We start from the raw sequence: 14,413 nt of genomic DNA, 5'->3' as shown, positions 1-14,413 counted from the left end.
GTAATAATAATAGACAATGAAATCAGAATGATTTTATTGCCTCGTATAACAACAATTTGAAAATAATTTAATAGTGAATTTATTTAAAAAAAGATAATTTCATTACTGTAAAGTTGCTTTAAGAAAACTCTAATAGTAAGTAAATAAAATTCTGTAGATTTTCTTTTAAGTAACATGCAATAAGAATTTCGAACATAATCACTGAAAAACGAAAACAATAATTTGTATTTTTATCCTTCATTAAGAATTTCCAAGCTTTTTAAGATACGCTGTTTTTAATAGCTACATTTTAATGAAATTCATTCTGATTTTAGTTTTTAAACAGAACTATATTTTGCTTCAATGTATCTAGTTTTATTCCACTGATTTGTTTTAAATATAAAAATATGAATCAATATGCATGATTATACTTATAAGCAAAATGTTTGACCAAATACTATTATATAAAAATCTACTATTAATCAAAATACAGAGTAAATGTTTGGTTTTTTGCTGCTCTTATGAAAAATATGTTCAAAAGACTTTTTTTATACATATTTTCTTACAAAAGTCTTTTTTTTTTTCCTCTAAAATCTTTATAATTCAATAATTATAGTTCTCTACTGTATTATTATATTAGATAACTTAAATATATACCTAATAATTTTAAATAATATTTTACGGTATAAAAATATTATTAATGTATATTTATAATATAATAATATAGATTTTAATACACATAGTTAAATGCATTTTTTACAACATAAAAACATTATTTAAAAATGTCAAAGATTAAGTTACAATTATAAATTTGCAATGCATTTCTTTTCGAAAATGTAAGTAATATGAAGAAAAAAATGCATATCCCTTTCTAAATCAAGTTAAATATTATGCTCAGTCAAATATTAACTATGTCAAGTCAAATATTACTTTTCTATGTAATCCAGTAAAAACGTTAATTAAAAGCTTATAAAAAATGTTAAAATATTGAAAAATGTACCAAAAAAAGCTGAAAACAATAAATAAATTAATGCCCCTTTTTCATAGGAATGTTTAAATTTTTTTTATCGTTTATTTGGTCATTTTATACTTATAAAATTTTGTAGCTCCATAAGTTCTGACAAAAAATAATGATACTTACAAAAAAAAAAGGCAATGCTATAAAAAAACAAATTTTACAAATATTATATTACTATCACACTGAATATTACAAGTATTTAAAATGAAAACGTAGGTTTCAGTATACAAAAGAAATTTAACAAAGTAATTATTGAAAAACAATGTATTTATGTGCTTGTATTATTATCAAAAATATATTTTATTTTTCTCATCAAGGTTTCCTTATTATGGAAACGGAAAGAAAAATATTTTAATCAGAAGAATTTATCATCCGATTTATGATTATAATTGTAGCCGCGGATAGAGTGTTTCAACCTTTATTTTTAATAAATTATAATTATCTAATTATATTAATTTGATATTTTCTTCTCCACTTTTACCATATTTGGAAAAATATGTCTTAATATATAGAATATTCTGACAATTTAAATTTTATTCAGTAAACAGATGCTTGGAACTGTAAGCATTCATTTCAGTTTTATTTTTGAGTGTCTATAAAATGAAAAAAGAGTCTTCAAAATGTCTTTGTAAAAGTCTTTGTTTGAAATTTGAAAGAAAAATTTTGGAAATTTCTATGAAACTTATTCCACACTACCTAGGAAATTTTATTATTTTTAGACTACAATAAAAATGCTTCAAAACTCTTCCAAGTAAGAAATGGGGCTTTTAATAAGATGATGTAAATGATTTTGATCTATATTATAGATTATATCATGTTTTCTAACCACTTATTAATTCAGGCTGCTCATAAATTTCGCTTTCAGATTTAATGACATTAAAACTGCAGCCAAAATATTTTAATAAATACTGAAAAGGCATCAATTACATTTCTCATGTTTAGTAGCAATAAAACTATAATCATGATTTTTTTAAAACAATTCCAAAAAAAATATTTTATGAAGCAATCTTCTTTTTTAAATATGTTTTAACCTTTGAAAGTTAAATTTTATTATTAAAAACAATCGTTTTATTTCCATTGTGTCTTACAGAGAGCTCCATAAGCAGCTATGTTTAAAAGATGTAATATTATAATTAAATAAATTAAAATGCTTTGAATGGAAGGAAACAAGTAATATTAATCTGCAAGGATTCAAAGACACAGTTTGTTTTATATTATAAAGTGTAATTTTTATTTACAGGAATTCATTAATCCATTTTTTAAATTTTATAATACTAAAATTACAATAGAATTATTAAAAATGATTAAAAAAATATAATTTTATATACATAAACTATAATATGCAAACTTTTATATGCAAAAACAGAATTTTAAATGCATAAATGAAATTATATAATTTACAATATATTTCATTAGATAATAGCTTTACAGTTTTGTCTTTGCATTAATTTCATTTCTAAAATTAATTCATTTCTAAATTTTATTCATTAATTTCATTAATTAATGCATTAATTTCATTCTTCATTTTTTTTCGTTTTCATAATTAAATGCATTAATTTCATTTCTAAAATTTTATTCTATTAAAAATATAAAAAAAGCATTTCATAATGATAACAAGAAAAAAAAAGTGGTATTATTATTAAAGAAAGACAAACGATTCTGATCCATTACATAGCTAGTATAATATTCCATAAGCAGCAGTTTTTAATCACGACAGTGTATTAATTTCATTTCTCGCCAATCCGCGAATTCTTCCCTTCCTTGTGGATAATCATTCAGGAGTAGGAGCATTCTGCATTAAAATATGAAGGGTAACATAAAGACGGGGTGCAGGGGGGAAGGACTTATGAAGAGTGGGGTGTAAATGCACCCCTTCCCTCCCTCCTCGCAAGGCCGTATGTTAATGAGCTGTATGTTAAAGCAAACATAGTGAAATGCTACGCTAATGGCTGTTAAGGACGGATAGGACTTTATCACCTCCGTTCACAGGGACTTTATGCGAAATAAATTTTATTTCTAAATAGTTCTGAAATCAGCAACTGCTGTTATTGAATTTTCATTATCCTTGATTGGTTCAATTAATCACGTTCAATCAGGCTTTAAAGCGTTTTTTTCAGCAAGGGTTTTAATTTTTACATTAAAAATTGTTTTCGTGAAATGTCCCCTAATTTAGATAATATATTGCAGGACATAATTCTTTATATATATTTCTTTCAAGTATTGCAGACAAGAGATTCTGGCATTATGTTCAAGTGTATAACTATTGCAATCTTTGAATTATAGTAATAAATTCCATGTCTGAGTTTCAATGCGAAATTATATAATTCAACTTTTGTAGAATTTAACTAACTGAGCACTAAGTTCATAACAGAAATTATCCCTATTAATTTTATAAAATGGACATAAATCTGTTGTTGATATCTGAAGTCAATAAACTAGATTTAAAAATAATTATTCAAATTTATGCTTTCATTTCATCTCAATATTTAACCTTATATTTTCTATCTTTGGTTGCAAATTGAATTTGAGTTAATACCAGGAAACAAAATATAGACTTACATAAAACAGGGCATTTCTTTAGTATATCGCAACGTTTTTCTAAAAAAATAATATTTTATATTGACTCAATTTTTTCAAAAAAACAATAAATGAGTTGAATGGAAAACTTAATGATTTCGATCTTTTCAGTTTAATTGCTGCTGAGCTTGATAAAGCAAGAAAACGTTTAACTTTATTAAGAAGATTTTTTTATAAATAAAAGTACTTAAAAAATTAAGCCTTAAATATTCAATTTTTAAGGCAGTAATTCAAAGGTTAAAAACGTTTTAGAGAAATCTTTTAAAATTTTCATTTATTTAAAGCACTCTAGAAATCATCGATTCATGTAATTATTTTTCCCATAAACAATAATCAACAAAAGATAAAATTTCCAACATTTTAATATTTCTAAATGCTATTTCAGTCAAGAATTATGATTTAAAACGTATTTAAATCATACTACTTTTATTTAAAAATATCTTTTTTATATCAACATTTTCATTTGGATGTCATTACAAAATCTAACTATTAACTACTATTTAATGGATTTGTCTTTCATTTTTATGAACTGTACCTAGTTCATAGTTTACCAAGGATAAGTTTGCTATTATTTTTTATTACCATTTGAAATATAATCTAAAGTATTGAATTAAATCCAATCCGATTTAGTGTAAACTAATATTTATGTAATAATTAATTCTAGAAATCAAAGAATATGAATTCTTCCATAATATTTTAATTCTATCTCAAAATGTATATTTTGGAATAGCTCCCATAGCATAATTGTAATAATTTACATCTCGTGAATTTAATTTCACTAAAAATATAAAATAATTAATACTTGTTCCCAGATACCTATATCTTACTGCAATAATATTCATATGAGGAAAAAAAAAATTCACTTGATGAAATATAGCGATAAACGTAGTAATTTATTTCATTTCTATGAATGTGTTCATCAATGCTGCATTTTAAGGACTTCATTAAGCAAATGTTTCTGAGGGTTCATCAACCGAGAAATTTGAGTCAGAAAAGCGGGCAGACAAATCAATGCTTGTGGATTCCAAGAATCCAAATGAATGGGATAAGGAAGGACTTAAGCGTCTGGAACTCGGGTCTCTTCAATTGAGGCTTCACCCCATGCATCGGTCTCTTGCCATATTTACGGCTGCGGTCACGGCTACCTGGGACCACGGAAATTGGGCGTTTTCTGTGTAATCGTCTGACGAATATTTATGCGCGGCCCCCCATGTCGCAAGACCCCGTTCCGGCCCTCATTTGAATTGCAAATGAGCATCGTCAGTGGCACAAACACATACAAACATGCACTCTGCAAACTTAACCTTCTGCGTCGCTCTAACCCCTTCTCACCTGCTTGGATGATGTATGTGTGGAAAAAAAGATATCTTTCTAGCCACTAGATTAACAGTAATAAAAGGTCATTTTTTTTTTTCTTAATCTTTTAAAAATTACCGGGAAATTTTTGCTACTATCTTGGAAGGAAGACCAGGACATAGGGTAAAACTCAAAACCGATTTGAATTCTGTACATTGTTTCGTTCAGTTTCTTAATTTTTGATTAATCTATTTCATAATCATTAAGAAAAAATTTTGATCGAATTTCTATTCTATTCTCTCAAATCATTCCCTTAACTAAAATCTCAATTATTATCTTAAAATTTTTATTCTTTTTAATAATTCTATTATGTTATTATTTATCTTATTATTATTTATCTGTTATTATTTATCTAAGGCTTTGATTTTTTTAATAAAATTATTTTATTTTTAAAATCTGAATTAATTTGCATTTCTAATATTTACCTTATTTTTTTACTCACTTTTAGTTTAATTTCCTTCTAATTCTATTTATTCTATTAATTTGAATTTCGCTAATCTTTCTTTCTGTTTCCCGATTTTTAATTAATCTATTACTTATTTTTAATTAATCTAATAATAATTCTAATTTAATTAATAATTCTATTACTTATTTTTAATTACTCGATTTTTAATTAATCTAATTTGCATTTCGAATTTTTGGCATACAATTTTAATTCCAATCACTTTTTATTCTAATTGTTCTTAGATCCATTTGAATATATAAGACTGCTGATTATAAGCAACAATTTTAATGCATCTGAACTTTGATTATAAACACCCGTTTTTTTCTCCTTTTAATGCTTTTTTATTTTCATAATAGTAATTTTAAAAAATTAGCTCTTCTAATATGTGCTATTAGATATACAATGATGTTATGGAAAAAAGAAAATTATTTATTTATGTTTATTATTTTATTTTATTATATTTAGATACCTAACAAACAGAAGAAAGAATATTTTTCCTTAACTAAATAAAAAAATTATTTATTAAATTTTATTAATAACTTTCGCAGCTTATCGTTTGGTGAAAGCCCATTAATCATTACACTTAAAACAGCTTCGAATTTATTGTCTATCTAAGGCTTGTGATAAACCTATTTATTCCAATTTTTATTTATTTATTTTTATTTTGTTCACTTCACTTTTATTTTTATATGTTTATGGTTTCATTCAAACGTGTGTGAGCATTTATTGCAAATACTAGATTTTTGCTATCATTCTAATTTTTTCAAAACTTCTGGTGAGTGAGATCGACATGGGATTTCTGTTTTAAGGCTCATTGAAGATGAGATATTCGAAATTTGTGTTGGATTATCTAGGTTTCTTCCCAGGATTTCTTCAATCATATGAAGAATGTTTTTTTCTGAAAAAAAGTATATTAATAATAAAATAATTGATAAAAGAATTTTTATTGTTTTTGAAAAGGTCAGTAACCATAATGCATTATCGCTGCTTATACGAAAGCTTTAGTTACTCAATACACACTTCTACAAAAAAGATGCGCATGTCTGTTAATTAAGTTAAAAAAAATTTTTTGATTAATGGCTTCTATTTATTAAAATTTATTTTAACTTCAAAATAATTTTAGTTTGAAATAAAATAATTGTCTATTTTATAAAATACCATGAAAGGAAACTAATAACAACAAAAAGCAGCAGGGTTTCCTAAGGATTTTAAATAATTAAATTTCTTATTTTCATCTCATTCGAACAAATGTAAAAAGAAATTTCCTATATAAATAATAGTGTTATGTGGAATTCGAATGTTAATTTTTTGAATTATTTGATCATTTTTCTTACTCATTATAATTTTTTTTTTAATTTTAGAGTTCAATGAATAAAATTTCGAAATAAAAGTGAAAAGAAACAAAGGAAAACTAATACATTAACAATTTTTAAATAAACTCGTTATATTGTCCACAACTGGCGTCCTGGTATCGGGGTAGTGTGTCTTTTTCCCGATCTGGGCGTCCTGGGTTCGAATCCCGGTTCGGGCATGGTTGTTCTTCATCTGTGTTCTATTTATGAGGTGTGCGAACGTGCTCCACTGTAAAAAGGGGTTGTGCAACCGAATGTGTGCGAGTTTCATGAGGTAGAAGTCAGAATTCTGCCCTCGGGGTCTTTACCCTCAGAAGCTACTGCACTTCCTTTCCGTGAGGACACGACATCATCATCATATTGTCCACATCATCACTTTTGAATTGTTTTCTTTCAATTAATGTGTTTTCTTTATTAGCATCTCTGTAAGTATTATTGTCAGTGCTTTCATTCCGAATCCTCATAACTGAATGAAATAGTTGCTACATATTTTTTTTCTCATTTTGACTAATTAAAATTTTGTGTCATTCATTTCTTTTCTTGTTTGCTTAAAGCAATGATTTTGAGAATCTAGACACTTATCTAATAAGATTGAAATAGCAGAAGAGATATAAAATATTTGAGAAAAGCGAATTATAAGGAAAAACGAAACGATTGAAACGAAATTAAGAAAATATATTATTTTAATACTTAAATATGATAGAAACTTTATAGATATGTAAAAAATTTAAGCACCATATGTATCATTTGCGCATCAAATCATTTTTATAAATTTTACGCAGGAAGGTAAAATTAAATAAAAAGTATTGGAAGAAAGAAGAAAGAATTTTAGCTTAGAAAAATGTTTCCCAAGTAATAAAATTTTAAAGGCGATCTTTCTAAACTACGTTTCTCTGTCTAAAGTGAGGTGATGTACATTATTTTGGGGGACGGATTATTTTCCCAATTTTATCATAAAAACAAAAAACACTTATTTAAAATTTCACGAATAAACAGATTCGATTAATTGTTTTCTTAATTTCTAACTGATTTAACCCTTTAAAGGGCCATTTTTTTCTAGTCATATTATGTTAAAATATTTTTGGGCTTGAAATTAGAATAAGAAAAGGGATTCATTTAGCTTATTAGATAAATTTATTTTGATTCATTAATTGATTTGGTTAATTAATAATTAAGTAACAAATCAAGATATACCATTTTGTCTGAGATAAAGAATTGAAGCATCTAAGTTTCTGACACTAAAAAAATGTGTCAGAACTTATGCTAACCTACATAACTTCATACAAAGATTGATAAATTTGGTGGGAAGCATACTTCCCACGGCCCTAGAAAGGGTTAAAGCAATGCCCAAATAAAGATGGTGCAAATTATTTTTGGGATTAAATTTTTAATGTAAGCATGCAAAAAGAATTCAGCATTAAATTCCGGACCTGTGTCGAATTTTTCATAAAATGTCCATTAATTTTACAAATTAATTAATTTTCATTTAAATCAAAGCATTATTTCTTTTATCTTTCTTCTCTATTCATCATGCATTGATGAGACCAAAGAAAAATTAGTTAAGGAAAAGATACTTTAAAACAATTCTTTTATCATCATTTGTCCATAACTATTAATCAGTCATCAGTATTGATATGGCTAACATTTCCATTTCCGTACTGAGAATTCAAATCCATTATGTCCTTAAAAAAACGTGAAAAAAGAATGAGGTTTCAAGTTTACTAGCGCTCACAAGTGTGGATGGTCTCCGGCTCCAACAACTCGCGGCAGATTCGTTTTGGCACACTTCTGGCTACGAATTCGAGTAAATTGAATCAAAAACTATTACGAAAAGAGAGGGGGGAAACAGGACTAAACGAGCTCGTTAATTCGAATTGTTAGGGAAGACAGAAATTATGTCCTCCCCGGAACAACATCGGGGTTTGCAAACTTCCTAAATCTCACGACGGAAAATGTTAAAACGCGAGATAGAGGACAGATAACTACGAGTCAGAGATGATTAGCTTTGTGGATACTGATGAGTCCGGACAGTAGTGGAGGGCGACAGAGAAAACTAAAGGTTCGAGTTGGTAAAAGTGGTGTTCGGTTAAAAAGAAAGGGGCCGACTCGAAATTACTGAATCTCGAATAGGCAGGAATGGAAAAGTGTGTTTGAATTTTACATGGTTAAGCAATTTTTTGGCTCTGTAACCTTTACTATTTTTGATTAACTGAATTTTAGCTTTGCAAAAGAGAAGACAACTATAAAAATCTACATGATATTGTTTCTTCAACTAAACTGTTTTTGAAATATTTTAAGGTTATTGACATAACGTAATATGTTTTAAAATTTATATTTCATTTTTTATAACTTAACCATTAAACTTAAGATATCGAATTTAAAGTTTAGTTATTCCAGTGACTTTGTTAAAAACGATATAATGACATTTAAAATCAGATTGAGTATTTTAAATAAGGAAAGTTTGATTTTAAATATATTTTTTCAAGACTTGGAATTTATTGTATCAAATGAAATCTGACTTTACTCTCTTTCTCTGTTGATATAAAGGGCATATATCGTAATTTCTGATTTATTTCTTAAATACACCATTACATTAATAAGCTTGCTAATAAGAATATATTAACAAAAATTAAATAGTTTTTTTAAAAAATTCTATTACTTATTTCATTCTCTTGAAGTCTAAGTGTGGCAGAACGTGATTTTACAAAAAAATTCATAATTCGAATGAGGAAAAACTCATTATAATTATTTTTATAAAAAAGTTTATGGATATGTGAAGGTATATTTTATAATTAGATAAATAATAAGATATATATTTTCAGAGCATATCTATACGCATTCTTTTTTTATTTTTCATGTTGTTTTAATACTGTAAAAAGCCAGTAAACAGCTCATAATAGCTTCAATTGTAATATTCCTTAATTTTAATCTTACATCATTTTTCTTTTAATTATCAATTAAAGTATTAAAAAATAGTCATTTTTTACATTTTATTTACATTCAACTCGTAAGGTATTTAAAATAGTAATATTATATGATTTTAACATAGCAACCACAAATTAGCTATTAGTTTTTCAAGTTTTAGATGTCTTATTTTTAACCTATCCATATAGCAAGAAAAAGCAGGATTGCGACCTGCAAATAAACTCCTTCTACCACAGAGACGCCCCCCAATCCGGCAGTATGGCGGGCGGAGACAAAAGGGTTAATTACTCGGTTAACAGCTCGTGAAATCGTCCAGTCAATCTGTTCTTCTTCCCCGCTTTTCGCCAATTAATGGAACGGCTTCACAATGCCTTCTTCCCTTTTGAAACGTCCGGACAGACATTTCGAGGGCTACTGAATTTTCGGGGCGAAAATTTTATTATTATTCCGTGTAACGTTACCCTGGGAACAATGGATGGATGAAGGAATGAATTAATGGAGAACCATAGCCGTTCGTTCTGCATGGAGTGTTGAAATTGTCATTTGTTATCTCGAATAATTTACACGGAAAAATCATTGCTGAAGCCTTTATTACAAGCGCTCTCACAAGCAAGAAAAATGGAATTCTAAATGTTCTGCCATTGATTTGATGATTCTCCCCTTCTTTTCTTTTTGACGCCAAAAAGAAAATGACTCATGGCGCAATTAACATTTTTCCCAAACAAAACTGTTTCAATTTCAGACTAGTGAGAAAGTCGCCAAAATGAATCAGTGAAGCTGTTTGCAAAATATTTAAATGATTATTAGCCGTAATGGTTCGCTCAATTAATATAAGCTCTTAATGTTCCATTTAAACAAATGCTTTGGCATTTAATAGATATGCATTAACATTTTATGTTATTGTTTTTTTTCAATGCACAGAATTTCATGGAACAGACCATCAAAAATATAACCTACATCGTTAAAATCTAGCGTGGAACACCTAAGTTATTCACTTGAATAAGTTACACTTTTGCGTTGTTTAACTTGGACTTATAACCATAACCTTACTGATTAGATCCTATTACGTATCTGAACTTTTTTATTCATGTTGAAAATTCTTCCACGCTTCTTATTCCAGCATTATACTTTTATTAGATTTCCTTATTTTTTGTTTTATTTATTTATTTATTTGTATAAATTTATGAAACAAGTTTGAATGTTGATTTTATACAAAAATTTAAATTGTACTTTTATTTTAATATAAATTTTAAACTGAAATTAAGGGATTATATTATATTGATTAACAAAAATAAATTGTCTTGTATACGAATGATAAAATTAAAACATTAATCTTCATGACCTTATTGTCATATGATTGCATATGCCAATGTGTATATGCACATGTCCTGTAACTGCATATATCTGCAAATTAGATGTTTCTTGAAGTTATCTGGTGATATCACATGCTTTTTTTTAATCAGCAAAATATACAATGACTTCCTTTTTAATTTAAAGTTTGTGTATTTTATTATTATCTTGTGAACACAAATTGATTCTGGTATTTAGTTAAATCTTATAACATCTATATTGATGTCTTTTAAATAATCCAGTAACTTGTTGTTTCTTTAAACGTTTCATTATAAACAAAAGAAAATGAGTAAATAAATAAAATTATCATAATCGGAACAATCAAAGAAAATTCATACGCAGCTGATTTCGTCCAACAGTGCATTATCTCATTTCGCTCAATCCATCCATAATCAGCTTATAATAATCCATTTATTAGAAATTATTTGTCTTGAGTCTATTTATCTGTCAATCTTCAGAAACTTCACGCTTCAATAGTTTTCAAATCAATAAACATCAAGCTCTTCAACAAAAGCTGGACACTGTTTATGACGCAAGTTTATCATAATTAAGGGTGACAATTTATTATACTCTGACCTGAATGAGGTTTAAAAATTTCACATTTAATTTCAATTTTTGCAAATGTTTGATTGTATTTTTATTCAGAAATCATAAATGTTTGAAAACTAATCAGATTTCTTGACTTATATACATCCACAGTATGGTAGAATTTTGTGATCGACTTCATGGTATAAAAATGAGAATCAATTAAGCATTTTGGATTCTTCTCTTTGGAAGACATGACTTCAAAATTTGAATGCAAGTCAACAATTATAGTGTCCAAACTGTATATAAAATTCTCTTACTGTTTCTGACTTACCGTGCGTTCTCAAACAAACAAACAGGCATAATTCAAAAAGATGACAGGTGTTGTTAGTTCTCACCAAAGTCTAAAATACGAGGATTCTTCAAAATTTTGAAATCCAATTTTGAAATTATTATGTTTTCTGCATTTACTTTAAATGCAATAAATAAAAGTGTAGTATAAAATAATAATAGTTTTAATTTGCTTCTCTATAAATATATCCTCTTTAATTTAGAATATAAATAGATGTATTATAATGGTTTTTATGCATTTACTTCACATGTAATAAATTTAAAAAAGTTTTAGTTTGTGTCACTATAAATATGTCCTCTTTAACTTAGAATATGTGTACAAAGTTTTATTTACTAAAACTTATTTGTTCGAACCGTAAATTTATATTCTTCCTTTCTCTTTCTTCCAGCCGAAGCCGAGTTGCTGCAGGACACCCTGACATGTGGCTCCTGTCAGAAAGTTTTCGTCCTGTCCGAAATAGTCAAGTTCATTCAGCACAAGGTTCACAGTTGCAACAAAGAGAACAATTTCATTATTCTCGAGGATGGCGGACAGCCGGACTTCGACAGCGACGACAAGGAGGACCCACCAGGGCCCCTCATTGCCACTTCCAAGGGACCACCAAGTATCTCGGCCCCCATCTGCAACAGAAAGGGCCTTCACCACCAACATCATCATTTGCACAGAAACAGAAACAGGCTGGAGAAGAGCAGCCCTCTCCCAAACAGCCTGAAGTTCAGTGGCGAAGATGGGGACCCCCAGGACAAGGGGCCCCTGGACTTGGACCTTTACGACAAAAAGGACTATGAGGACGTCAAAAAGAAGGAAATACCGGTGATCAAGGAGGAGGTGAAAGATCCGTCTCTAAGATGTAGTCCTAAGTCAATGGTCAATGCGTACACGAACACGATAATTACTGGTGAGTACATGTGTTTAATTCTTCAAAATTTGTTATCTAACCACACTAGTCAAAAAGTACCATAGGAAGCAAAGTAGCATAAAAATTCTAGTTGTATCATATGAGTCAAATTAACCTAAAAATGTATACTCACATCATATAAATCCAAACAACATAAATTTTGAGTTACATCCGAGTGATTGCAAATATTATAAAATTCTAGTTATACTCTATATGATCTAAATTCACATTGGAATAAAGTTACGCGGTAGGAATTCAAGTAACATAAAGTTACACCATGTGAGTCCATGTAATATAAAATTCGAGTCACATCATATGATTCAAAATAACAAAAATTTAGTTAAACTTTAGGAGTTACACTTTACAAGTCAAAAACTCATTAAAAAATGGCTCTTTATCGTGTGCTTTTGCACCAAAATTCTTCATTCCTTTTGTTACTAAACTTTTAACTGGAGGATGGAAATTCTTTTTATTAATGAAACGAATAACTATAATATTAATAAAATCTAAAGATGTAGCCCTTATTATCTTTTATGCAATTTTACATTTTAAAATTTATTAAATTAATTAAAACTTTATTGGTATACTTTCAAGATGTGATGCTAAGCGTTGCTCTTGGTTCAAGAAAATTATTTGTTCTAATCAAGCTACTTATTATTATCTTCCAGATATCAATTACATAATTAATATTTTTCTACTTATAACAATTTGTTTTGTATATCCTACATAAAACCTCTATGGATGTTTTGGGTTTCTTTATCTTGTATATCCTATTTAAAATTCTCTTCGTGTGTTGGGGGGGGGGGGGTCATACGTTGTAAAATAAATTTCTCTATGATGACTTTTCTATCGAATGAATTTAAAAGCTTTCTATGGAAAATCAGGTTAATAAAAATTCTTCATATATTCGCCAAAAATTCATAAGAAAAAAATGTATGCAATTTCATTACTTAGAACTTATAGCAAACCAAAAACTCAGGCAAAACAAGATATATGCATATTATAAAGTATAATAAGTAAAGTGAAGCTGATATGTTAAATTTTTGATTCTTGAAACAAACAAAGAGTAAAAACCAACTACCTAAGACAAGCGATTTATTTTTTTAAACTGATGAACAGCAATTCTGATGGAATTCTTTTTGCAAAAAGTTCTGCAATTTTACTTATAAAAATTTCATTTCCTTTATAAAACCTCCAGAAATAAAGAGGAGTAAAAGTCTTTTGAAATATTACAAGTATAAAATAAAATGGCGAATCATATTTTATTTTGAAGCACTTACATAAAAAGGGAAACGAAATTTCATTTATTAGTGCTTTTCATTAATTTTTAAAGCATAGAAGCTTTATTCTATCACAAAAAGCGTCTTCATTTATTATGAAAAGTACGAATATCGCTAAAACATATGCATTACCATTTTCTGAAAAACTAGAATTTTCACTAAAAAAGACTACATACCTAAAAGTAAATTAAAATACTAATTTTCGGTTGAAAACGGCAGTGATGTTTTGTCAAAGTGAGAATTTTTTGCAAAAGAACAGCTGAATTTGACATTTCTTCGCTTTTTCAATTGACTTTGATTTGTGTAAGAAAACTGAAATGATATTTTTTTTCACTGACTCTATATTTCAGAACATC

At 27.6% G+C, this 14,413-nt stretch overlaps 1 protein-coding gene across 2 annotated transcripts in view; it reads left to right on the top strand.

The window, feature by feature from the left end:
- Positions 1-14,413, top strand: part of LOC129981198 (B-cell lymphoma/leukemia 11A-like) — a 209,181-nt gene that overhangs the window by 156,383 nt on the left and 38,385 nt on the right. For both annotated transcript variants that reach the window (XM_056091937.1, XM_056091938.1), the window contains exon 2: positions 12,268-12,777. In XM_056091937.1, the coding sequence (XP_055947912.1) occupies positions 12,268-12,777 (510 nt within the window). The remainder of the gene's footprint in view (positions 1-12,267; positions 12,778-14,413) is intronic.

This window comes from Argiope bruennichi, chromosome 8, assembly GCF_947563725.1.
Source record: "Argiope bruennichi chromosome 8, qqArgBrue1.1, whole genome shotgun sequence".
In the NCBI taxonomy this organism is placed as follows: domain Eukaryota; kingdom Metazoa; phylum Arthropoda; class Arachnida; order Araneae; family Araneidae; genus Argiope; species Argiope bruennichi.
This window is presented reverse-complemented; position numbering and strand designations above follow the sequence as displayed.